Source organism: Leuciscus leuciscus, assembly GCF_965113295.1.
Source record: "Leuciscus leuciscus genome assembly, chromosome: 10".
NCBI lineage: Eukaryota > Metazoa > Chordata > Actinopteri > Cypriniformes > Leuciscidae > Leuciscus > Leuciscus leuciscus.
The window spans coordinates 34405126-34432740 of record NC_138734.1 but is presented as its reverse complement, the minus strand read 5'-3'; the positions used below and the strand labels follow the sequence as shown (position 1 = coordinate 34432740).

The window sequence follows — 27615 nt, the reverse complement described above, 5'->3', positions numbered from 1 at the left end:
CCACCCGAAAAATAAATACACCATATGATGGTGTCTGTGTGCGCAGTCCCCTAAAATAAATACGTTGACGACTTTTAACGACCATAATTAGCTTTCCTTAACAGTCAGGAATCATGTTTTGGAAACCACACATTTAACTTTTTAAAATGTTTTCTATTTAAATAAATCATGTTTTCTGAAAGTGTCGATATTTGTGTAGCCTATAGTGCTTTAAGCATAATGAAGGCACGGACATTTAAATAAATAAATACTTGTGATTAGGCTACTTTCCGTGATTCATTTCACACACAAACGTAACGTCGTTGCTTTCCTATTTGGATCATAACAAATCTTTTCGGAGAACAGATAAAAAAGATTCGAGTCATTAAGTGTATTCATGTGTGAAGTGGCGATCGGTTCAAGTCAAACACACCTACTGAGTAAATCTAAACGCTTGATACTAGTTAGCAGAGTTAATTAATGGTCGAGTCACTCCGCCCATAGTTAAAGGACCTCGTTAACTTTGACGCGCCAAGTTCAAGCGTGGTCGCCCGTGAGCTCATTTCAGGGTAAGTTGGGACTGCATTTATGTTCAAAACTGCATAATAACACCATGGAAGCGATATATTGTGAAAGAAGAATCTGTAAATATTCAGCTCTACTCAAAATAAATCATCTTTAGAGGCCTAGCGAGACTGCTCTCATATAACATCAAATAACATAACTGATTATGTCTGCCAGTCATCTGTTTACCTCAAATACATATTGTGTAAACAAAACTTCAGCAGATCTCAATTGCTATAATTAATTTTAATAAACCCATATACACCATATAAGTTGTTTTATTGGCCATCTGTCACCCCAACCTGTTATTGGTATTGCATTGACCAACCCAGATTGGCTGACCACTAATTTACAGTATGGTAGTTGTCATTTTAAACCCCTTTAGAATAATTATTTTTCTTTTTTTTCTGATTGTAGTGGTCTGAAATGGCCTCTGTGAATGCAGCACAGCAGCACCTGAACTTCTCCAGCAGTGGGGAGGAGGACAGCAGTGACAATAGCTTTGATGAATGGGCACACAGAAGTGTTTTGGTCAGAAGCCCCTGTCGGACGCCCCGGATACAGCGCCACCGCACCAGGAGCATCACTGTTTCCCCTTCCATCCCTACTTCTCCCATACCGTATGCTGCCTGGAAAAAACTCCGGCTTTGTGACTCGCCCAGTACACCAAAGGTAATCTTCCAGCTCTACAGTTTCATGTGAACTTTGATGCAATGGCAGTCTACTTTATACTTTTGAATGAGCAATACATACAGTTGATCCTATAAAGATTTATATTTACATCATCCAACTTCCTCCACTTACAGAGTTTGCTTTCTAAATCAACCCTCCCTTGCTCTAGCAGCAAGCCGTGTCGCAGTCAAAGATTCCTTCGTCCGCCTAGTGCTTATGACTATGTGCCCTCAGTGAACGTTAACCCTTTCACACCAGACACGGTGCGCAGGAACAGTGAACACCACAAGAGGAAGAGCCAAAGGAGTGATGATTATGAGGATGATGCACAAAGGTAACACAGCACTTGCATATAAGCAATGCCCATTGTGGAACTGGATTTACATTGAAGTACCTTTATTTCAACAGATCTATGGACATTCAGAACTCATCAGAGGATGAAAGTTTCTTCCTCCCCTCAAAGGTATGGTTTCAAAGACCATAGTAGTTCATCCTTGTCTTTAATGTAGTAGGTTTATAATACTTCATAATCCCGCCGGAAGCTTTGGTAAATCTGTGTTCTCTCACATGGTCTCCCATCTGTTGGCCTTCAGAGGCCAGCAGTGTCATCCCGCATGCTGTCACGTTATGAGAGTGAGTTTCTAGAGCTGGGCTGCATCGGCGGGGGCGAGTTTGGTTCCGTGTATCGATGTGTGAAGAGGCTGGATGGTTGCATGTACGCCATCAAGCGCTCGCGCAGGCCAATTGCAGGCTCCGCCAATGAGTGAGTCAGCACTGCCACAGTGCTTAATAATCTTCTTTTTCCAAATGGACCCTTTTAATGTTTCCGGGGTTCTCAGAAGCAGAAGTCATCATAGTTGTGTGAACCTGTAATGGTGACCGGGAGACGACAGCAAATATCATTTGTGTATTCCCATTTGCTCCAATAGCCAATCAAAAAAGCCATGGTGGTGTTTTTCCATGACTTTGCAAAACAGGGGGGAAAAAAATCTTAAAAATAAAGTTTTTTTTTTTTGGCATCAGTGGTTCCATGAAGAACTTCCATTGCTTGAAAGGTTCTTTAAAGTGGAGAAAGGTTCTTCACATTGAAAAAAATAAAATAAAATTGTACAAGAACTGTTCACTGAGAGGTTCTTTGGGGAACCAAAAATGGCTCTTCTATGGCATCGCTTTGAATAGCTCCTTTTGGAAAACTTTAAGAGTGTAGAGAAATGGCTAACAGCAGAAGAAGAGAATGTCAAATTTGCCGTCATTCCCTCAGCCGTCATATTAGAAACATCTTTGCAGCAGTGTTAATTTATTTTTTGTCATTTACAGCCAAGGTAATCTAACACCAAGTAGAGCATTGTAAATGTTGTATATATTAATAATATATTTTTTTTATTAAATTTTCTTATGAAAAAATGTACTAGATTTGCGATGTTGAGAATTGTGGAAACGTGTCATCGTATAGTCTGTGAAAAGGGTCCATTTTAAAACCTCCTATTTGTATCTGTGAGCTTAAATGTCCTAATTGAACTAAGGCCTAATCCTGGTTTAATCTAAGCCCTGTGTGAAGTTAGGTTAAGATTTTTGTGATTCCTTGATGAATTTTAGACCTTATTAATGTGATTCCTTGATGAATTTTAGACCTTATTAATGTAAAACAAGTTCCTTTTTTTTTTTTTTCAGACAGTTGGCCTTAAAGGAAGTGTATGCTCATGCGGTGTTGGGCCATCACCCTCATGTTGTCCGATACTACTCTGCATGGGCTGAAGAAGACCACATGATTATACAAAATGAGTACTGTGATGGTAGGACAGAAGATCACAATACAACATACTGTAGATGGTTATGTGATCGTGTATTGGTATGTATTTTTGAGAACTAACTCTGTTTTTTTGGTCTTGTAGGTGGTAGCCTTCACGATGCTATAACTGAAAAGGAGGAGCAAGGGGAGTATTTCAGAGTTCCTGAGCTAAGGGATCTGCTCCTACAGGTCTCCATGGGGCTCAAATACATCCACAGCTCAGGCCTAGTGCACCTCGACATTAAACCCAGTGAGCTCTGTCTCTCTTTTGTTGTTTTTCACATGCCTCTTCCACTTAATGAGAAATTTGACATTTTGACTGGCACATACTTAAATTTCCATCCTTTTCAGGTAATATTTTCATCTGCCGTCGACCCAGCTCGAGTGCTGGTGGAGAGGAAGACAGTGAAGAAGAGGATGAAAGCCCCTCTTCTGGGGTTGTGTATAAAATTGGTATCTTCTTACCTCTCCATGTTTTCAACCCTTAAATGCATAAGTGTTTTTTATTATTAATATTAATATTAATATTAATATTATTATTATTAATATTAATAATAATAATATTATTATACATTCAGGTATTTAGTGATCCGGAAGGTTTATCTAACATGGATGGATCTTTAAATTGCCCCACAATAGGATAAAATAAGTGTCCTGAAATAATTACTGATCACCAACATAATTTTTTTTTCACCGAAACCTAAATTAAATTTAACTTAAATTTGGGCAACTGCGCTCGTTATGCTGTTCAGGGTGATACATTAAACTAGTCATAGTAAAGTTCTTCAGCAACAAGCTGCCTCGTGATTATTTCAGCCGAATTTTTTTTGCATATTGCTGTTCTAGCATTAATTTTGATTATGGTAAAGTCTGTCCAGCTGTCCATACAGCATACATGTTTACCTGTTGAGGCTTATCCCTGTTGTGCCCACAAAATAATCGCGCACACATAGTTAAAACAAGCCATCAGAGAAGAGCTAATTAAATGTCACTGTTTTGCCATTTATATATCATTAATAGCTGATATCATGGGTCCCTTGTTCTTTAGGTGACTTGGGTCATGTAACATCAATCATAAGCCCTCAGGTAGAGGAAGGGGATAGCCGTTTCCTGGCCTATGAGGTCCTGCGAGAGGTACAATATCTGTTTGAGCTTTCTCAGGATTTGTTTGCTGCAGAGGTTAAACTGCACTGCACTGATCTTAAATACAATGACTGCCAAAACAAGATAATTGTGGATGTGACCAACTGTTGCTGTGTTTTGTTTTTTTTGTTTTTTTTTGCTGGCTGCATTTTGCTTTTTTTGTTTACAGGACTACACGCATCTTCCTAAAGCAGATATTTTTGCGCTGGGCCTGACAGTGTTATTAGCTGCTGGAGCTCCACCACTTCCTCAGAATGGAGACAACTGGCATAGCCTCAGACAGGGTGAGCTGCCCAGGCTGCCCCAGGAGTTACCAGCACCCTTTAAAGACCTTTTAAAGGTACTGTTTGAGTAAGCACATCTGAGTGGTTCATTGCATTCCCTGTAAAACTACTTGACCTCAGAGACTTAAAAAAACTTCAAAACCACCAGCATATTCATGATAATTCTTCAGAATGGTAGAGGACTGAACTGAAACTAAAAGTGTCAGCATTCAGGGGAGACTAATTCCATTGAAATGACAGTGGTGTGTATTTCTCATATTCATTTAGTCTTGGGTGGTTTAAAAAAAGCATGTACTTATTCCACCAGCAGAGGGCATAGAACCAACTATCATAAAATGCTGGTCAATGTAGTTTCGGTTCAGTGACTTCAGTCCTCTGCAATTCTGAAGAATTTTCATAAATGAGCTTGTGGTTTTGAAGTTTTGTTTACCATGGATTCATACATTCAGTCTCTGAGGTCCAAATTGAAAACCTAATATGGACAATACATTTGTATTTGATAGACTATGTTAGATCCTGATCCTACTACAAGGCCATCTGCATCTGCGTTGTGTCGGCATGATGCACTGCGCAAGGAGAGAGCTGGCAAACTGGCTGCACAGCTTCGCAAGGAGCTAAATGTGGAGAAGTTCAGAACGGCTATGCTGGAAAGGTGAGTCATCTGGCATTTATACTATACTTTCATAAGGTAGCACCTTGTGTGTATTGTTTACTTCCTTGAAATAATCACTTATGCTGAGGTATTTATTGCAACGCCATTTATTTCTACTTAGAGAACTCAAGGAAGCCCGACTGGCTGCTATCTCACCCCAGCAGTTATCCCAACCAGGGTCTCTTCCGAGAGCTGGGAGGAAGCTTGTGGGGAAAAATGAAGCCCGGTCTATGAGCTTTGGTTTCCCCGGATACTAGCACTGAATCATGTACTGTCTCAACATGCTTACAAACTATTCCTGGAATGCAACAGTCTGACACTTTTGCATTACTCAGCATGTCATGGTAAAAACGACACATTAGATCCTGTTTTTGTCTTGAACTTGACTCATGTCAAAAACAAACACTGCCACTGCTGTTTTATGTGGTGCATGAATCAGCACATATTTAAGGTTTGCTGTTGAATGCCAAATTTATCTTGTCAAATAACCAGTTCATTTTAATTGTAAATAAAGTTTTTAAATGTTTTTTCTGAGTGATGCTGATTGATGTACCTTCAACTCTATCTGCTATGTTTGATTCAGCAACATCACACTTCACAAGAAAAAGACGGCAAAACAATTAAATGTCCACCAGGTATGCTTTTTAGACTCGGGTGATCCTCCTAGAAGAGATGTCCTAGTACAGTGGTTCTCAAACAGGGGGGCCCAGTATGTCTTAAATGTGTTATATTAGCATATTTAAAAGATGTACAGGTTAAATCTGACACATTTTTGAGTTTAAAGGGGAGGGTTTTAAATATTGTCTGTCTCGTTTTGCCAACTCTTCCTTATCTGGCAAGTGCAGAAGGGGAAATTCGTTTCCAAAAACCCCTTTCTCCTATAGTGCAGGTCATTTGAAAAGTCTGACTTTCAAGAGACTTTAAAGTCTGCTTATCTTTGCCTTCTCGGCGATAGTTTTTATTTTTTTAAGTCACATCTTATTTTAATTCTTTAACTTTTAACAAACCGACGAGAATAATCTCTAACAACATATTTTCAGAAACGCTACACACACAGTCGTCTAGACTTCAGTGGGAAATTCCGGTATCCTTTGGCCACGCCCGCCCTCGTGCGTGACGCGTCACTGAACATGAAGAACAACAAGACGAACGGCGGGGATTGAAGATTCTCATTTCTCACAGCACTTCTGAGTTTGTTTGTTTTTCTGAGATAATGCTTCACCGTCTGTTATTTTGACTGAAAGTTTACGTAAGTAACTGTTTCTTCTTTCAATCAAAAGAAAATACGCTCGACAAGTGTAGATAACGTTGCACGATTTTGAACATTTGCGTCAAAGAATAAATATTTAATATAGTATAAAGTTACACTCCGGTACTTTTGCTACGAGGTCGTAGCCTTATCATGGTTTGTGTCGATAATGTCACGACACTTTATATAAATATAAACATCCATTCAGATGTCTACTCTAGTTTATCTAACCAAAGTTTCCTAGATAACGTTAAGTTAGACCAATATTTCACGCTTCCCTCGCTTTGACTAAACTTTCCTTTTAGTGCAGAACTGCACGTGATATTAATGTTCAGAAATGTGCTGCATCTGGCTGGTATTTTTTATTTTGAACTGCATTAATCATAGAGCTTTTGTGTGGTCCTTTTTAGAGATGAATTTCGACTTCAGTCTGTGTTTGTTTTGATCTGAAAATCATTAATCTGAAACTGATCTTCGGCGGAAAAATGGGGGGATCAGCCAAACGCACTGTTTACAATTACATTTGTATTCTAAACTTCACTAAGACTTAGAAAATTAGCCCAAAAGTATCAATAATAGACCGAATAATGTTAGCTAGCCGCTAACAGTTAATTAACTCTTCATATTTTCAGCTGCTTGCTAGTTAACGTAATCTAGTTTGAGTTTGGATATTTCATCATCTTATTACAAGCCAACCGTCGTCACAACCATGAACTACATGTTTGCGTTTATTTAGATTTTATACATCATGTTTTTAATTTACAGTTATATAATATATGAATGATAAATGATCACAGGTGTTCATGTAGCTTAAAGGGTGGAGCATGGCATTAGCAACGCCACGGTCATGGGTTCGATTCCCAGGGAATGCATGAACTGATAAAATGTATACCTTGAGTGCAATAGCTTTGGGTAAGAGTCTGTCAAATGCTTAAAGAAGTACTGTCATAACAGAGAACATCATGAAGTTTTACAAAGTCTTTATTTTTATTTTGTTTTACAAATGTGAATGTCAGGTTTAGTTCACTTCTGGGTACAAATTTGTCCCTAGACCATATATATGGTAAAATATTAAATGCATTTAAATGATATATTTACCAGGCTGTAGGCTATATAGTCTTGAAAATCATTACCGTGTCTTTTGTTTTTGTCATGATATCTGGTGAAATATTAAATAAATGTAAATTGTGTGTCTATCAGGGTGTATATATACTTGAAAATTGTTTTGTTTTTGTCAAGATAATGAAACTAACTGCTTTTATGTTTCCTTTTAATTGCAGAGCACAGGTTTGTGTAATGGACCGCAACAGAAACATTGACAATTTTCCGCACTGTTCCCTGCTGCTCCTTTCCTTTTTTGAGCAAAAAGGCTGCCAAAATAGTGTGCTTCAAAGAGAACCTGATGACTTTGATCTTCCTTATGATCACAATTATAATGAAAGTGATGGCGATTTACAAACCGATGGACATAGTTCCTCAGTCGCCTACAAAGATCTTTTACATGAACTTCAGAATGAAGTTCAGCCTCAACTGCCAGGTATTTTTACTGTTATCTTATTATCTTCTCTTATCTTATTTGTACTGTTTTCTGATCACCTTAATACCAGTAAACCAATGATTATTTTAATGTTATGGCTGGTAACTATGGAAGCTTGTTTCCAACAAGAAAAAAAAAAAAGGTAATTGCGACTTACAATTCTGACTTTTTTTTTTTCTCTTTATAACTCACAATTCGGACTTTATATCTCTCAGTTCGGACTTTTTTTCTCACAATATTGAGTTTATATTTCTCAATAAAGATTTATTTTCTCTCGGAATTGTGAGATATCACACAATTCTGATTTTATAACTCGCAATTGCGAGTTTATATCACAATTCTGAGGGGAAATGTTTTTGAGATTCTGACTTTTTGCAGTTGGAAGTTTAAATCGTACAATTCTGAGAAAAAAAGTCAGAATTGCGAGATGTCAACTCAGGATTGTAAGGAAAAAGTTAGAAAGTTGGTAGGCACAAGTTTCAATAGATAGCTGATAAATAGACAATCCAATGAAAATATAACACACAAATGTTTTTCTCAAATCATGATATTGTTAATATGTAATATTATGATGTGGGACCTCCATTAGAGAAAAGCACTTCAATTAATAGTGCTAAATCTTTGCCGTAATCTGGCATTATCTGTTTAAATTTCAGTTATATGATATCAGAAATTGTCAAATATACAAATTGGAAATGAGTGGTGGCCTCACCAAAATGCAAAATTGACTGATACTGAGTAGATTTTTGGATTTTTTCCCAAATTTTTCGTTATATTAAAACTACTGTATTTTTGCTGTTGTCCATGTCAGTTAACATGGCTCTTATGTATCTCCATCTCAGTTGATGCTGAACAGGCTCAGGCAGCAAGGGAAATGGCTGCAGAGCTGATCAGAATTGCAGACTTGCTTGAGCAGAGAGTCCTGTACCAAGCCGCTGAAAGTTTGACCAAGAAACTGGACACTTGTGACCCTCAGGTAAGACAAATGATTCTGAGCAGTTTATTTATTCTAATAAATTTACACTAATGGTTCCTCCTTAAACCTGGCATCATTTAACACCCATATCTCACAATATTCCTTTAACATTTGCAGTTATGGTCCAGACATCTATCTGATGGAGTGCAGGGCTTACTTCACCAGGTGGCCGGAGCCAAAGAGTTTAAGAAGGAACTTGTCGAGATGGCCTTGACTTTTGTGCTCATGAAGACTGTGTGTGAGCGTGTGCCCCGGTTTTTGTCAAAACTTTATGGCACTGTGGTACAGTATTTCGGATCTCGCTGATCCCTGATGAGATCTGTGTACCAGTTATACATTTGTAAGGGATATGTGAATATGTTTTTGTATAAATAAAATATACATTTGAAAGTTTTTGCCTCCTGTAAAGAGAAAGTTGGGTCATGGTTCAGTCAAGGTCTAGACTGAAACCTTTTTTTTTTTTTTTTACCATTGTTACAACTTTTTTTTTTCTTTTTTTTTTTATATTACTGTTTTAATACTTTGGGAAACAAGTCATGTTATTTTTGCATTTTGGTCATGTTAAGTTTTATGATTAGGCATTAGGCTGTTTCTTTAACTGCCATGGAAAAATAATATCCTGATTAACCAGAAAATTGTATAATAAACCAAATTAGAGAAAAATGCATTACCGGTATTCATCTCCCCTCTGCTAACTTTGTTTAAAAGTGCATTCAGAAATTGTCGCTCAGCCTGTACAGGATATCACATGATCTCCCATTATTTTCATGTACAACAAGCCTGAGTCATATTAGTACAAAATAGAGGAAGAAACTTAGTTTCTGCTTACATCTTTTTTTGTTATTTTAATTTAGGTGCAGTGTTTCATTATAATCAAAGTCATGCTTAAATTAGGACACAAAACACCAGGTTCACCCTTGACTGAAGTTTTATTTCACAGCTTTTGTCCATCTATGATACAAAAAACCTCACTTGCAAAAAAAATTGCACTTTTTTTTTCTCTGACGTGAGGTTGCCAACCACTAACACAACAGGTGGATCCTGCCTGTAGATGTGACTTCTGCTTATGTTTTTTATTGTTTTGACAAAGGTCTCTTGGATAGGCACACAACAGGGAAACAGGGGTGACAAGGCTGTGCTGTGCAGGCCTTTTGAGCTTTTAAGGATCAAACAACAGCACAAGATACAGGCAAGGCGTAAATCAGAGCCTGAAGACAGACAATACTTTGTGTGAGGAGACAAAGAAAAACAGTAAAGGACTGATTTGTGTGGCTCAGAAGGCATTTAAGAGACATTCTGGTCCCCCAAACCTGAAGTCAGCTCTTGATTTGAGCAACAATTAAATTTAGAGTGGGCAATGTTTTTCATAATCACTTTTTGTTTTATAAGTTTAAACTCCTTTCACATCCTGATAGCAATCAATAATAGAAGTGGTCTAAATATTTTAAAATATACATATATCTTTTGTGGAAGTCTCAGGACCCAAAAAAATTGTCATCCAATCATTGCATTCAGTCCGAATTCAATAATAGGATGTCGTACCTGCCTGTCAACGTTGCATACCTTCGCGCAGACATCACACGTCGTCAGCGCATTTCATGAAGCTATGCAGAGTTGTAGACAGTCACGAAGTGCTGCAAACAAACAGCAGCCGCCTTTTACAGTTTCTCCTGAACCAAAACAAGCTAATGCTGCATTCACGCCATAACTACTGTAATTAAGAGATGGCAACCCATTGCGTTCTACTCTGAGAACTAATGAGAACACCGTCTAATGAATTTATGTGATTTTATGGCAACAATATCAACGCTGAAATGAACCTGCAGCAGTCAGGTGGTACAACTAGAGCTCTATTAGTTGTTTACGTTCATTACTATTGTAATGTTATGTGTTTTGAGACATGAGGTAATTTAATACAGTCTCTCGTGACACTTTGCAGACTCTGCTCTTACAGTGCGTGTTCATGTGCTTTGGAGGAGGTGTGGCTTTGGAGACGCTCTGAAGGGAAGATGGGATCTTATGATTTCAAAGCTAGCTTGCTATTGCTAGCCTCTCCGAAATCGCCTACCCTACCTTTAATGTTATCTAACACAGCAAATCACTTTTTACTCTACAATTACAAAATCCATTTGGATGTTTCTGGAACAGGTTGGTTTAAGATTAAACCACCTGTTTAATGTTTCATCATACATAATATTTCAATACTTCACAAAAAGATTTTATTGAAATAGTTCCTGACCCAGAATTAGGGACATTTAATAACAAAATGCATGCTTGGAAACATCATATTATAAAGCTTAACATGACTTTCCAAACATGACCTTCCGATTCCTGTTTCTGAGATAAATTCAGTCAACTGCCCTGTTGCCATGGCACTATTGACTGTGCTGGTGTAGTATTTTCACATGAGCCCTAAACAAACATGTTTTTGTTCCTTAAGGAACAATTGTTCACATTATAGAAAATTGTTGTACATTTATTGATGACAATCCCTTAAATAAAATGTAACGGACAAAGTGAAGGGGTTTCCCATTTCAGGCTGTGACCTAGGCTTCTAATTTTAGATTTAAAAGGGGAAATTCAAACAAAAGCATTCATACAAGCATAATCAGGCCCGATTTATTCTAATATTACACTAAAGATGGTTGATATGAATGTCCAAATGATGTGTAAAGGAATCAAGGATCCGTGAAGACTTTGCTTTTGATTATTGTGAGTAATCTTGTATCACACAATCCATCTAAAAGCATTGCCCATAAAAAGTTTTGTGTTTTAATATTTCATGTCTAATAAGGTAAATTTATAATCATGCACTCGCACAAGCTAGTGCTTTAAAATCAAACTTAAGTTCATTAAATCATAGAATATATATATATATATATATATTAGAATAAACATGCTTAACTAACAAAAAAAACTTCCTATGGATCTGAAGCCTTGATTTTTCTTTCGTTAATATTAAGGAACCAGGTAAAAACCTAGGTCACAGCCTGGTGAACGGATCACTCCCATGTTCACGAGTACAGCACAAAAGAAACCTGAATTTACACCTGCAAGTTCCTGTCCAGTCATAAAGATGGTTTAAAGAACTAAGCCAACAAATAAAAGCAAGGAGAACAGAAAACAAAATGGTATGACACATATCAGAGGAGTACTTTTCCCATAAAGTATAGCTTGTGGCGGCACGTTGACCCACAGGGCTCCATTAGGGCAAGAGATACAGTGAGGTCATGGACATTCACAGACTTTCTACTTCTTCCTGTAGGCCAGCGCTCCAAAGGCCAATACTGCAGCAATGGCCACCAGGGCAGCACCGCTGTATAGCAGCACAGGGAGGTCAGAGGACTCGGGTTGTGGCTCTGTCTTTGTCTGCACCTCAGGAGGGTCTGGGACAGAGAAGTCGTAGGCCTTCAGCTCAACCTCTGGAAGTATCACTTGCTCCAGGGTTGCTTCTGGTTCTAGATCCGGTGGGGATGATGACTGTGGCTCCACAGGAGCTGGAACAGGCTGAGATTGAAGCTCAGGCTCAGGCTCAGGCACGGGCAACGAGGCGGTAGAAGCAGCATGGGTGTCTTGGTGCTCTTGCTCTATTGAGGCTGGAGGTGGAGGGATCTCCATCACGATCGGTTCCACAATTGGCTCCGGTGCGGGTGGAGCCAGCTCTGCATCTGACGCTTCTTCTCTGACTGCGGCGAGTTCGCTCTCGCTGCCCAGCACGCTAAGTACGCTACTCTGCAGCTCCCCTTCCTCCACCGTCTCCCCACCTTCTTCAAGCAGTTCAGCATCTTCACGCTCCACATGGACAATGTCAGAGTTTGAGGAATTGTTCTCGCTTTGCTCTTCGGCTAACGCCACTCCCTCGGCGCTGTCCAGACTCTTGACGTCTTCTGGGTCCATCATGCCGACCTGCGCCCAAGACTCGTGTCCTGTCAAAGACACAGGAAGACTCTCTGTCTGCCAGGAAGCCGGCCCACTACTATCTCCAGGAGTCAGTAGTGAAGCAGGAGGGCTTAGCTGATCCGAGGCCTGTTCACCTGACAGGATGTAGATGTCGTTACTGTCCTCAGCTATGATCACACCCGGGTCCTCCGCTTCATCCAGGCTGAACACAGTGCCCTTAATGTAAAGAGAGGAAATATCAATCAGTTAGATCATTAGTCGTTTTTTTATTCCAAACATCAGAAAACCTCTATACTGATATAGTGTTTATAGAAAATGTTGTATACATATACAGTACCATGGTCTGTCTGAATATCAATACTAATTGGCTGGACGGTGTGCAATAAAATAGTTTAATGCACAGGTAGTTGCCGTTTAATCACCGTTCTATATTAATGAGCTCCTTTTATTGAAGCACGCACACACACACATATACGCATCACTCGAAGACAGAGATCGGAAATGGCGCTGTGCACAGAAGATTTAGGAGCACAGAAACTTGTTGCCAGCGGTGCCCTAAAACTTAACATAGCTTCGCTACTAAATCGCTACATTATATTTTTTAGCAACGAGGGGGTAATGTTGCCGGTTTTGAATTTTCTGAAACCCACAGCTTCACTATTAGTAGAGAGACACTGCACAGTCGCAAGTAATTCACACGCATCTCTCTCTCTCGATAATTAATTTAAATAAATGTAATCTTACTGCAGTACTTTATCTCTATGTATGATTTCAGAGCGGGAAGAATGCTAGATCTAAAAAGCCATAACTGACAAAAATCGGTCACACGTATTTGTCATAAGTGTATTTGTGACTGTAACTAAACTGAATTTTATTAGGTTTAGTGACAACATGTTGCACTGTTTACATGGTACAATTTCTGGTAAGCTACGTTTATTTATTATTGCTTGACACAAATTTCATGATTTCAATTTTATTTTATTTTATTTAATATTGACTCATTTGGATAAATATTAGGTACACAAGATAGGCGTTAATTTTTCTCAAGAAAAAAAACTCAGCTAATGCTGTAAACATACAGAGAGCCCTATCAGCTGGTAGTATTATTTAAGGTTAAAAATAACTCAAATTAAATATAATGCGTTTTTTATTATAATAACAACTTTATTTAATGATATAAGAAAAAAATTATATCTGTAATATAGTACACATATTTTGCAAAATACTCTCTTATAGCTCTTTTTTCATCACGCGAAGAAGAACAGCAGCATCCCGAGGATGGACGAACATGAGAGAGATGGCATTGGAGACTATGTATGTAATACAGAGATTATGTATTTATTTATGTTAATATCTGTGCAATTAATGTGTATTTAGCCTGCCTCTGCCATCCAGCCCCCTGATTTTTCAGCAAGATAAGCTTCTAAGCAAACACGTTATGACTAAGTCATAACAATTTACAGTCTTTTACAAACTGTGGTTAAAGCAATGTACGCATTTCCTGACGTCATTACCCAAGCCACAGTAAGATTGAAAAACAAATGCATATTGTTTGGTTTTTAACTGCATTTCCTTAAGTCTAATCATGTCTGCAAACCATTCTCATGTAGATTAGTGTGGCTCATCCACACAAATTATAACTTCACAAACAAATGAGGTACACAGATGACTTAAAATCAATTTTAAAAAAAGGAAACGTTCTCATCCAATTAACATCAAATCACATGTTAGACATCTTACTTGTTTTATTAGGGGTTCAAGCACAAAGTGCTGAAACCCTATTGTAATTGTTAGTAATTTTATTATTTTATGCTTTCCGCCATAAATCTGATCAGGCAGCTCAAACTGTAACTGTACGTTCACACCGCCGCCGACTTGAGCTTCCAAAATTACCGGAAGTCATTCATTTTCAATGGAAGCTGGCTTCTCTCAGCTGCAAGGAGCGTCAAATCCATCGGCGTCGCGTTTTGGGCGCTTTGAGCGTCAACCAGAAAGTTGAAAGTATCTCAACTTTATGGTAATGAGCTTTGACGCGGTTCAGCGGCAAGCAGCGGCAAACGCCAGCAACCAATCAGAATATAGACGTCCTTCGCGCTGGCTGATTCCGGAGAAACATACAATGTAAACTTTCGTTCCTACCAAAACATTAGTTCCGAGAAACTGATAATCGTTGTTGCTGGGTTTCCTATCATTTATAATATGACGTTATTTTCATATAGGGACCAGTTACAAAAGAGAGAGCAAATTTTCCCGACCAAATCGGTTATAAAAATGCTGTCATTATAAAAGGTTCCTAGTATCAATGTATTGCTTGTTTGTTTTTTTTCTGTTTACATTTCATGGTGTGACACAGACTTCAGAGCAGCCAAAGCGTCAACAAGCTTCCCCGTACTTTTTTGACAAGCGTCCTTGACAGGGCGGCCAGAGCTTCTTTGCAGCTCAAGTCGGCGGCGGTGTGAACGTACAGTAAGGCCTAGAGACTTGAGACTTGGTCAAATGGTAGTAGTATTGCTACTCAGATACGCAGACTTAGCCAAATCGGCCCATAGGTGGCGCTACAGCGATCAAAAGCATGAAACTGCTCAGAACTCCTAGACCGTATGGTGTAGCCTCAAGTGTCTTATATCATTAGAATCCACAAAACGTATATATCCGATTTTATTTCCGCAATGATAGATTTTACGCCATTTCGAATTTTGTCAAAAAACTACTTTTGCGAACAGGTCCTAGTTTTTTCGCCCGATCGTAACCAAACCAGTGCAGAAATGTTCTCTGGAGTCTGAATATCAATAATTATTTTTAAAAAGTTGAAATTTCGATTCACGGTCGCTAAGGGGCACAAAATAAACGTTGTGGGAGGAGCCTATTTTACTAAAATGGCTATAACTCAAAGTAAATGAGATATCTTCACCAAACTCGGTACACATATGTAGGAGTTCAATTTGAGGTCACAGTAATTGCGACGACTGAACACTAGGTGGTGCTATAACATGAAAAAAACATAAAACGGGCTATGACCACCTGACCGTTAGTCCGATTGACTTGAAAATAGGTATGCAGTGTCTTGGTCCAAGGTGCCATGTATGTCTATGAGGACATTGGCGTATCTCGACAAACATGGCCGCCGTCGTGGCCGGCATGTTCGACTCATGGCCCTAGAGGTCTGTAAGAATTTTGAAAAATCGGCCACTAGTTGGCGCTAAAACGTTTTACGGCTCTGTAATCACGTGGTGTTTCACACATCCATACAATATGCATATCATTTGATAGATCTCCTCATACTGAACAACTTTGTCTCAAGAACCAATGCTGTCAATCAAATTGTTCCTTAAATATTCGTGATTATGTTAAAACCTACTTTTGCGAACTAGTCCTAGGTTTTTCGCCTGATCGGAACCAAACCAATCTAGGACAATTCTCTGGACTCTTGCATTTGAACTTTTGCATTTTTCGTATGGCTATAACAGGGTAATTTAGAAAATGGGCGTGGCAAAGTACACTCAAAAGCCTATAAATCCTAAACGAAAACTCAGAACTTCACAAAAATTGGTGAGCATGTGACATAACATTCTAAACAAGCATGTAACAATTTTCAAGCAAAGCAAAGAACTTTTTTCAATTCAAATGTCAGTAAGATACATTTTTAATAAATTTTTCAGCAAGGATGCATTAAATTGATCAAAAGTGACCGTAAAGGAATTTCTAATGTTTTAAAGATTTCTATTTAAAATAAATTCTGTTCTTTTTAAATTTATATTCATCAAAGGATCCTGAAAATCTATCGTTTCCACAAAAATATTAAGCAGCAACTGTTTTCAACATTAATAATAATACGATTTTTTTCTTAACAAATCTGAATACTGTATGTTGGAATGATTTCTGAAGGATCATGTGACACTGAAGACTGGAGTAATCAACTTGCCATCACAGAAATAAATATTTATATACTGTATATTTGATAAATACAGCCTTGGTGAGCATAAGAGACCTCAGTCAAAAACATTTTTTTTTAAATTACATAAACACAAAAACGTTTGCATGGTAGTCTAGCTTGTTAAAATACATAGCATACGTTTTAGCACAGTGAGTGGAATTTACCATGACATGGAGCATTTGGCTGTATTCACTGCACTGTTTGTTCTTTCTATTTACAGTCATGTCATCCACACAATGACATCACCTAACGGCTGTGATGTCTGTCTGCATATGCCGTTGGTTTCTGTGCGTCTACGACAACTAGGTCAAGCATGCAAAATGAATCAATTTGAATTTGAACTCATTGTCTGTAAATACATCATTTGCATTAAGCAAACTGGAGATATTGCCCCTCACTTGATTCATCAAAGGACACTCTTCTGCTTGCTGTGTCTTTTTGGGCCTTTTCAGTAATCAACCACTGTGCATGTGCATCTAGTTTCACATGTAATCCTGCCTCACACAGATGCTTTCAAAAACACATTAGATCCCAGCATCTGGCTTAATATCTGATGGCCAACAGAGATAGGACCATAAGGACACAACCAGTGGAATGTTACAGCGCAATACATATGTCGAATTTTTCATATAGATAACCATCATGTGCAAGTGGTGGTCTCCACAACCCTATAAAGTCATATGTTTAAGTCAGTTTCCAAAGAAACCAGCTGACCTTTATGTACTTTAATAACCATACATGCAGACAGGTGATCAATTTTCTCTAGTCAGCATGGTAAACAACAAACAACAGGATATGTCAGTAAAGAAAAAAGGTTTAGGGTTGCTAAGAGTTTTTGGGAAGTATTTTATGCTCACCAAGGCCTCATCAACTTGATAAAAAATACAGCAAAAAGTCGTATTACAGCTAGTAGTATTATTATAACAATTTATATATTTGAACATATTTTAAAATGTAATTTATTCCTGTGATGCAAAGCTGAATTTTCAGCATCATTACTCCTGTCTTCAGTGTCACATGATCCATCAGAAATCATTTTAATGTGCTGTTTTGATGCACAAGAAAAAATGTATATGATCAATGTTGAAAACAGGTAATCTGCCTAATATTTTTGCAGAAACCATGATACATTTTTTCAGGATTCTTTGATTTATTTGAATTAGTATTTATTTGAAATTGTATGTCTTTACTGCTACTTTTGCTCAATGTAATGTAACAAAAACCACATGCACAAAGTCTGATTTGACAATAGCTTTTTGAAATGGTGAAGACAGACAAGTTTTCTGCAAGATAAGGCTTGCTGTCCTATCCAGAGTGTCTTAAAATGAAGTTATGTTGTTGTAAGGCGTTTCTTCTTAGGTGAGCCATAGGTGCCTATGCAACACCACCCAAGATACATGTACCCACCCTCGCCTACAGACAAAACTCACGCATGCCTGCCAAACTCAAATGCTTTCACGTTCATATGAGGGCGCAATATTGAAAATGGGGTGATATGCAGATCATAAAGCCGATCTAGTGCTTAGCCATTTAGTAATTTAGTACTAAAATGCTACTAAAGTATGATAACTAATGTGCCTACTAAACATGCACTACCGTTTTAAAAGTTTGTGGTCAGTAAATTTTTTTAATGTTTTTGAATAAAGTCTCTCATGCTCTCCAAGGTTGCATTCATTTGATCAGGTATACAGTCCGACGGTAATATTGAATTATTACTACAATTTTAAATAACTAATTTCTATTTTAATATATTTTAAAACATAATTTATTCCTGTAATGCCAAAGCTGAATATTCAGCATCATTACTCCAGTCTTCAGTGTCACATGATCCTTCAGAAATCATTCTAATGTGCTGATTTGCTGCTCAAGAAAAATGTCTTATTATTATCAATGTTAAAAACAAGATGTGCTGAGTAATATTTTTGTGGAAACTGTGAAACATTCCTCATAGACTTCACCCATAGTGGGCTACATTTCTCCTCAAAACATCTGAACACATCCTAAATGTACATAAGTGAATATTACATATTGTTCAAGTAAATTCAAACCGGATTCCTAAGGTGAAAGATTTGTCTCCCAGAGTATGTCAAGCATACAGGTCACTATCTCGACTAGCAGAGGGAGTAGTTTTGAGGCAGTCAAACTGGGACAGCCCTGCTCAAGCAGATTTCATATGAGGATTTATCAGATTTATTTCTGTTCTTCATCTAGAGCGTGTGGGGGTGGTGTATAGCCACAGTTTGTGTGATGAGAGCAGCACATCGCCTGTAAAATGCAGTTACGTAAGAGGTCGGACTGAGCGATGCGCAGGGTGATGCGACCTGACGTGGATCAAGCTCTGCTCTCAGCACTTACTGATATACGGACAGGGCGCTCTGGCAGCGGTTTGTCTGTACCACACAACTGGAGTCAAATTACATCACATCATGCCATCTCAAGAATCTTTAATGGGCAATGTGACACAGACACACTGAAGGTCACCTCTGTGTTGCGTACATTACAGACAGAGAGACAAGAAGAGGATCATGGGGTGGGGTTACTCACAAGTAAAAATTTCACACATGTCCCTCATATCGGGTATCTGTTACTCCTTTGGTGGGGTGTATTGAACAGTTTCCCTTGACCTAGAGTTTATCATGATCAGACCAGACGGCATGATTCGGCGGAACACGTCATTGACTAATGCACTGTTTTAGTTTTCAAAATGGCTTCTTGCTGCTTTGCCCTGGGTTTTGCAGAACAGACACACACACATTGGGTATTCATGATTTATGGGACTTTCCATAGACATGATTTTTATACTGTACAAACTGCATATGCTATCCTGTAACCCTAACCCTCACAGAAAATGTTCTGCATTTTTATCCTTCCAAAAACATCACCTAGTATGATTTATAAACTGTTTTCCTCATAAGGTCCAAAAATGTCCCCACAAAGACAAAGATTTTGGATTTTGCCATCTTTGTGTGAACATTTTGTCCCCATAACGTAGGGTTTACCTGAACCACAAACACGCAGAGAGAGATCCTTTCTCATTCCCGTCACTGGCTTTAAATCTCATTCATAAAAGAATTTTCTGCATAAATCATCCAACAAAACAATTTGTACATGAATAGTCGTAGTGAATTGATGCTATAATTTACAAAAGAGCAAACAATATACTCAGAAATGTATTCTCGTGTGTCACGATTAAGGCCTATTTTGTGGTTTTGTAATACTATAATTATTGTGCTTCTGCAAATGTGCAAAAAAAAAAAAAAATCAAATTCATCCAAAAGAAGAATTGAGCAAACAAAGTTAATCCAGCAGCAGTCGTTTCTACACTAAAACAAGTTAAATGTTAAATTCAAAAAATTACTGACTGACCTATTTAATGGAGATAACTAAATACAGAATTAAACCTGAGTGTCCTTGCTAAGATAAAGTGCTTGCAAAGTGATGGAGAGCAAGATGGTAGACAAAAAGACCTAAATCGCAAAAAATTGTTTCGTAAATGGACCATGTGTATAATTATTTGGTATTAATATACCAAAGTATAATCTCATCTGGTCCAGAGCTCAAGAAGAAAGCAGCTGTCCTACCTGCCTGTGTTCAACTCCTAAGTGCGCAGAACTCCAGCAGTGATCACAAGGGAATAAAGTGAATGAGTGCCGGAGAAAACGTATACACGGGATAAAAGGTTGCTGTCAGAGTAATGGGGCTGGAAGTGCAGAGAAGGAGGTCTGGTTTGTTTGCACACGGATTCTCCTCCTACTTGTCCGACTCCTCCCTCCTGCATTCAAACTCTCACAGATGCTTATTCAATATCATCTATGCCAAAGCTCTCACTCCATCACTGGAATGTGGTCCTGTACCGAGCTGAAGTAAAACAATGGTGTCCCCTCCTCCCTGCGTAAGTGTCAGCGGTGCTCTAATTAAATTATTCCTTCTGACTGAGTTCTTCAGCTCGCACACAGAACACATCAACTGCGTCTTTCATAAGGACGGCCCTCCTATGAGATATAATGTGACCCAAATCGGATGTCATAAACAAACAAGACCTTCATATACCTTTACAACATCATCTAAAAGAGGTGAAGAACTGTTCTAATAAAAACATTTGCATGAGGGAAAGATAGCCTTCAGAAATGAACAATCTTCAGTTTGAACTAACAAATTACATACATTTTGATAAGCTGAATGGGAATGAGTGTGCACATTATGCAAAACATTAAGTTAAAGAGAAATTCTTTGTTATGGCCTTATATATGAATTAGCGAAGAACTGTGGCTTAAACAAATATGCTCTTAATCACACAGTCCATAAAGGTGAGAGGAAGGTGAAAGTGTAGAAGAAACACTAAAAGTTATCTTGCTCATCACACAGCAGCATAACACATTTAACCAACACTAAGCTCTTTGTATCCAAAGGGTTCTGCATACTTTGAGCAAAATTTTTAACAAAAAAAAAACAACAACACAAAATGGCTAGCATTAGGCTAGCATTATCCAACAGCAGCTGAAGGGGGTCATATGTAAAAAAAGAAAAAACGCACAGCTCTGGCTCCCTCTCCTGACAGAAATCTTGAAAAACACAGTGTAAAAGCATTACAGTTCTGTGAAGAAACCCGTTTTGCCTTTGGAAACTGACCTTAAACTCTTACAGGCAGTGTTTCTCAGCCCAGGGGCCAGAACTAGAGGTCTACAAAGGTAGTCTTGGATCTAAAAAAGAAAAAAACCAAGGTCCGACCCGAGCAGGTTTGGGTCCAAAACTTTGACGAGTGCTTTGAACATGGGTCGGGTCTGATATCAGTACCCTTAGGTTTAATACAAATAAAATGGGCATCCTTTTAAATCCACACGTTCTGTCATATTTCTTATTTGTCGTCTCTGATTTTGGTCTTAGGAGGCCTCAGCAAACTTCTAATGGGGCTGCAGCATGACTTAACATTTTAAATTAATTTTAATAACTATTAATAGTACTTTTATTTAAAAAATAAAATAAAATAAAATAATCGAATTAAATGCTAAATCACAATTGATTTTCCCTTTTGTGTTTCCCAGTTTCTGTTTATAAAAAAAGATTAAAAACAAACAACTTTGTCATATTTATATCAGAAATACTAGAGGAAATCTAGTATTGGATCTGGATCTTATCTCCAGATGTGTGCTGGGCATTTTAGTCAAAAGGTTGAGAACGTTGAGAATTTTGTAAGTTGCTAACGAGTTGCAGAGATGTTCAATTGTCATTGTGCATTGTGTCAATTGTGTCATTGTCCGAGTTTATTTGGAGAATAACACACTACTGCACCATAAATCTTTTTTTTTTTTTTTACAATTGCTTAATTCTTTTTCATGGATTATAGTATGTATTTGGAATTTACATTGCACTATGATCGCAGTTATCTCAATATTATCAAATATTCAGTAATAATTATGTAATTATCGCAACAGGCCTAGCATTACTGATGAAAAAAAACTTTTGATATGGTTAAGAATCAACTGTTTAAATGATCTAGATCAAACAAGACCGTAGATTAACGATTAAATGTAAGCCACTCACCCATCCGCCCTGCATAATGATGAAGTCTGCTTGTGATTCCTCAAGATAACGCAAACCATAATGTAGCAGAGAATCCAGCGGCTGCCCTTCAGTCTGCAAGTTCTGTAACAATACTAAGGGTACCAACACCTAAACAGAGAGACACAATAATAGAATGAGAAAATGAAAGACAGAGACATTAACACATTAGTGAAAACAGCCCAATGGCCATGAGGGCGCTTTGTGTGCACCTATGTGGTGAGTGTTTTAAATGACCTTGCTCCATCCTCCTTGAGCGTGAGAGGACACCTCCTCCACCGCTGCTCTGAAGTGCTCAAAGCTCAAATCCCTGCACAAGAGACACATTCATATAATCACCGTTCAGAACATTTCTCTGCATTTATTTGAATTTGCTAGTTGTTCCGAAAAACATCAAGATAATATATGTTGAAAGCTTTCAGTCAATATTTAAGTCAAATGTCAAGAATAGTCATTTAAACTCCCTTTACAAGCCAACTTATTATAACAGTGTGCGCAGGCTGTTCACACAATACATTTTTCTGGCATAGACCTCTGCCAAGAACTTTTCAGTTGCAAGAGCTTTTTACCAACTACTAAAAATTGTCCAGGAATTCTCCCTGGACTTTTAAAAGGACCTGCGCAGAAGCGTGTGAGTGGCGGAGGACAGGTGCATGTCCAGGTCCCGGGAGATGCGGTCCCCCAGCACTGCCAGACTGTCCTCTATGGAGCTCTCTGGATTGGCTGGACTGAACACAGGGGATGTGTGCTGATCAAAACCAGTCCTGGAAAAAGCTGAGCAGAACAAAAGAGGCAGATGACTTTAAACCATGATCCAGATTTCAGATTTATTTTATCATGAAATTACAGTTATAACAAAAAACATCTTACAGGCCGCAATTTCCTCTTCCAGCTGCTTCATTTCATTCTCAATCTGTTTCTTCAGGCTGCTATTCCGCTCTCTTTGCACTTCCTGTGTAGAATGGCTCTCTCCTGCACAGAATCATAACACACGTTTATTTATTACAAAAAAGTTTTTCCCCCCAAAATTCAAAGTGCAGACCTTTCAAATATATAATTGTTATGAATAATTATTATTCCTCTTATTTTATTTTGATCTAATCATTTACCTGGTCATGTGAGGTGTACATTTATTTTCTTCATTTAAATCGTTTTTTTTTTTTTTTTTTTTTTTATAGAGGTGTTTGCTAACATGTTTAGGAAATATTACATTTTCATCAGCTATATATCTTGCTAATATTAAGTACTTAATTTTTTTAAGCAATCTTGATTATTTGAATCTTGACACAAACAAGCATAAAACAAGCCTGGAAATTCCAGGTATTCAAATATTTAGGCAAGTAATTTTCTGCATGACTGATGAAGCTAAAAAAAGGTGAAGTGGAAAGAAAATAACAGTGAAACTGAGCCAAAGATACTGGACTATAACACAGATCTTCACTCCTTTTCTTCAAATACTAACATAACTTCTAAACATTTCAAAAGCTGTGCTTTCTTTCACTGGAAATCATATCGACTTTTGCAAAACATAGGAGCGACACAAAGTGAATTTTGCATGAAACATTAGCATCTCATATCTAACAGACAGAAAGAACAGAAACTAACAAAGCTTTTGACATACTACTGCATTCAGAACTTATAATGTAATGTCCAGTATGTTCAGCATATGATTTGCTCCAAATAATATATGTAAACAGGCTGTTTTTATGATCATTTCCCTATCAAATTCTCATGTGTCCAGGCATATTAGTTTAAGTTCCTTTTAAATTAATTCCCATTGTGATCAACATTGATTCTAATTACTTTTACATTTTACTACATTTCAATACTGTATTAAAAATACAACTGGCTTTTCTATGCTGCCATAAAGTGTTGTGCAGCTGTTCATTCACACATCGGTGAATTATTTAGTGTTTTCTACAGCCCAGGCTTACAGGGACCAGTAGATTCAACATTCAACTCCCTCAACCACAAACACCAGTGACTGACTACAAAAAGAGAAAGTGTTAGAGGCAGAAAGAAACAGTCAGATAGACTTAAAGAGAGTGTGTATAAAGACTGTGAAGTGGACAATAAAGCCTTAAACAACATTGCAAAAGTTGATGGGAGCTCACATTGATTTTTCCCAGGCTGGGCAGGTCTTTAGTCAGATTTGAGAGGGCTGCGCTTCACTCTGAACCAGTGGCATGTGAACAAGCCAACGCTGATTGCACATGACAGTCTGTCAGAGTGCAGAGCAGGTCGAGTGGAAAGAGGGATCAGAAGCTACTTTCAAAGCTGACTGATTGAAAACCAGAGCAGGACACAGGACATTCCTTATTGAACCGCTGTGCCCAAGGCTCCAAAATCTCCAAAAGACAGCTTACGCCCATACCATCCTCTGTGTCAACCAGATTAACTGTCAGTGACATACTGCATGTGCGCTTTGCATCTCCTTCTGAAGTCCACAAGTACTAAATAAAAGGACGTTTGCTACAAGAAGTCAATATTCACGAGAAACAGTCCTATAATGATTCCAAGCAAAATTCCAGGGACCGCTTTAAACTAGAATTGGCCAAATGACATCAAAAGACTAAACAACACCAGTGGGACCAAATTTGCCAACCATATATGGACTGCCACATAATTAAGAAGTATAGACAACACGTGCACTCTGAAGGATTTGTTAATGCATTACTTGCAATACCTGCAGGCATTTTTCAATCAAATTACACTAGTTACAGCACTCTGTATACAGTGCTTTGAGTTACAGCCCATGTTCAAGGGCAAAATGGAGATTCCTGGAAGAGGAATGTGACCTCAGTAACTGTGGACAACCCTACTAGTGACTGAAACTGTAATGGCGGATTTAGAAACCAAGATCCTTAGCAAAACAGCTCTATGGCTAGCACGAACAGTCCTAGGGCAGGTAGTTTCAGCCTCTTAAGAGAAAACACAACTGCACAAAGACCTTTTGGAAGTTCTAAGGTACATCCCAATTTGCATTCTTATACTACAAAATAGTGCAAAATAGTAAAATTCCAACAATAAGTGGACTTCAAGTACCTGGATGATACTTATTTAACTGAAAAAGTGATATTTTGGACACTATCATAAATACAAATTTCCTAGTCAGAAATTGGACACGAACAACCTCTCCAGCCGTAATTACGACTGGGAAACCTATTTGTGTTTTTTGATACCGAAATTTTCCGAGTTCGGCGGGCCATATACTTTAAACATTGTAAAGAAGAGAACTTTTGCTGTAGTGACTGTAAAGTTTCATTAATTTTTCCCCACATCTACATCTTTCTCTTGCCTTTACAGTCATGTATATTTGCATATATAAATAACCATTTGATGCATATTTTATGTACTTTAAACATCGAGAAAAAAATATATATTTGACCGAAATTATAGAATCTAGATGGCACAATTAATGTATGCAATAGGAGGGTTTGTTTATATGGTTGATTGGCACTTTATTCAAATTCCATTGGATATTGACTAAATATCTTCAATACATTTTGGCTTTAACAAGACTTCCCCAAGAAGTGATCCTTGTATCCACCATGACTCCTATATTCTTGAAGGCAGTTGACCGCAACAAACTCAATTACAACTTCAGAATTGGGGAGTAGGAAATTTCGTTGCACTGGCATACTTTAAGAGATGTCAGCACAAGTTGCTTTCAGTTGAAACCGCTCAAACATGATTTTAGTCCAGGACTAGGCTTCGGCCTGGGCAGCGTTTCCCAAAAGCATTGTAAGCCTAAGATGATCGTAGAGACCATTGGTGGCAATTGTTCTACGATCAACTTAGGCTTACGATGCTCTTGGGAAATGCAGCCCTGGTCTGTGAAAGCGGAGGTATTTGTTCAAACCACTGAATTTTGTTAAATAAATCTTTCCTATGGTTTATTGGACTTTTGCATCAGTCCCATTATTTCTATAGGAATTTGTATTGCATAAACCAAATGACTTTTTCCCATGCATGTATAGAGAAAAAGTGATTTCTTGCCTGACTATGCATACACTACAATATATGCTTCCCGTTTCCTTGTATTACGGACACAAGCAGACTACTGAAAGTTGCGTCATTGTTTTGAGACGAAATTAAACTCCTTACGATTCTTGCCAGGCAGGCTATTTGTACATAGTGATTTGTGGATGTGATCTCTTACCCTCCACTGTCTCTGAGGTTCTTGATCTTGGTGGTGGGAGCAGGCTGAGGTAGCTAAGAATGACATACTTGGTCTCATAGTGAAATCCCTCAGGCACAGTGGTGGAGGAGCCAGAGGCAGCCATTTAAGAGAAACGTCAGGCTCTCAGTGACATGCACGACCAAATAACAGTTTTCAAAAGTCCTAGAACAAAAACACAAACAAAAAACACTTTATAAGGCATTTATAAGAGTACGATTTGGGATTGTCTGAACTTCTGGCATCCGTTAGACAAAGAAAAAAGCTATATTCTTTTCTGTTAAGTATGTGAACATAAACTATGTTATTATGACCTCAAGAGAATGACTTTAACCTGTAATGCACAAAGGAGATATCAGCAGAATGTTACTGACTGAAAAACTAATTCTTGCTATACATTGAAAGTGACTGAGGTTGTCATTGTTCAACATAAATAATTACATAATTTGTATGTAGTGGTGGACAAATTAATGACAACTAAACAGACTATTGTGGGAGCTGCCAGTCTGAAACAAAAATACAGGTGTAACTAATACGGTTACGTACGATTTCACAAAGCCTTGACTGCATGAAATGAATTCTTTCCATGCATGCAACACTAATACACACAACTACAAAGTTGCTCAAGTTTCTCACACAGACCACTTCAAAACTGAACAGTTGTTATAATACTGCAACGTACATTTTTGCTAGCACATGTCCCGAGAATGAGTAATATTTTTGCACTAAAGAAGTCCACCGAATTTATTAGAACATCGTGTACAATGTAACGCACGCGGACACCCACCGAACCTCTAGTGCACGCCACACCTACTCGCATGCCAGAGTTTCGGCTAGCCGCTAAAGTTTAAACATAACTCTTAGTGTCACTCATAACATAACATGCTATCCGTTTAATGTGAACATGCTGCGACTTAGCTTCAATATGTCATACCTCTGCGCCAGTGATAATTTTGTTCATTCAGAGGGGGGTGACTGACCGGGTTCTCTCACTGTTACTATTTTACTGCTTCGACTGTGTGATAGCTAACTGTTCAGACATGCGCGTGCGTGGTATCTATATTGCGCGTGTGCGAGAGGATGAAGCCACGCTCGTTGCTCCGCCTTGGTTGTATTCCTGCTACTATGACGCTGGACGCACGGACGTGAAAACGAAAAGGTCAAGGAGAGGGGAACAGAAAACAGTTTCTTATTCAG

At 38.2% G+C, this 27615-nt stretch overlaps 3 protein-coding genes and 1 long non-coding RNA gene across 4 annotated transcripts; 3 read left to right on the top strand and 1 right to left on the bottom strand.

The window, feature by feature from the left end:
- Positions 1 to 42: 42 nt before the first annotated feature.
- On the top strand, positions 43 to 5609 carry wee2 (WEE2 oocyte meiosis inhibiting kinase). Its single transcript, XM_082181608.1, has 12 exons — positions 43 to 548; positions 961 to 1215; positions 1350 to 1549; positions 1624 to 1678; positions 1809 to 1978; positions 2887 to 3008; positions 3108 to 3254; positions 3356 to 3457; positions 4053 to 4138; positions 4317 to 4487; positions 4935 to 5083; positions 5205 to 5609. Exons 2-12 carry the CDS (start codon positions 970 to 972, stop codon positions 5338 to 5340), a joined length of 1584 nt encoding a protein of 527 aa, XP_082037734.1. The 5' UTR covers positions 43 to 548; positions 961 to 969; the 3' UTR covers positions 5341 to 5609.
- Positions 5610 to 5885: 276 nt separating this feature from the next.
- On the top strand, positions 5886 to 9238 carry bida (BH3 interacting domain death agonist). Its single transcript, XM_082181618.1, has 4 exons — positions 5886 to 6332; positions 7613 to 7869; positions 8712 to 8845; positions 8963 to 9238. The coding sequence occupies exons 2-4, from the start codon at positions 7629 to 7631 to the stop codon at positions 9149 to 9151; spliced, it is 564 nt and encodes a 187-aa protein (XP_082037744.1). The 5' UTR covers positions 5886 to 6332; positions 7613 to 7628; the 3' UTR covers positions 9152 to 9238.
- Positions 9239 to 9755: 517 nt separating this feature from the next.
- Positions 9756 to 27495, bottom strand: bcl2l13 (BCL2 like 13). Its single transcript, XM_082181613.1, has 7 exons — positions 27353 to 27495; positions 26401 to 26583; positions 23109 to 23210; positions 22856 to 23012; positions 22476 to 22548; positions 22221 to 22349; positions 9756 to 12961 (listed from the first exon to the last, which is right to left on the bottom strand). Exons 2-7 carry the CDS (start codon positions 26522 to 26524, stop codon positions 12095 to 12097), a joined length of 1452 nt encoding a protein of 483 aa, XP_082037739.1. The 5' UTR covers positions 26525 to 26583; positions 27353 to 27495; the 3' UTR covers positions 9756 to 12094.
- On the top strand, positions 12968 to 19516 carry LOC309507438. The gene is made up of 2 exons (XR_014209146.1): positions 12968 to 16302; positions 16377 to 19516. It is a non-coding gene; the product is annotated as an uncharacterized lncRNA (long non-coding RNA).
- Positions 27496 to 27615: the final 120 nt, after the last annotated feature.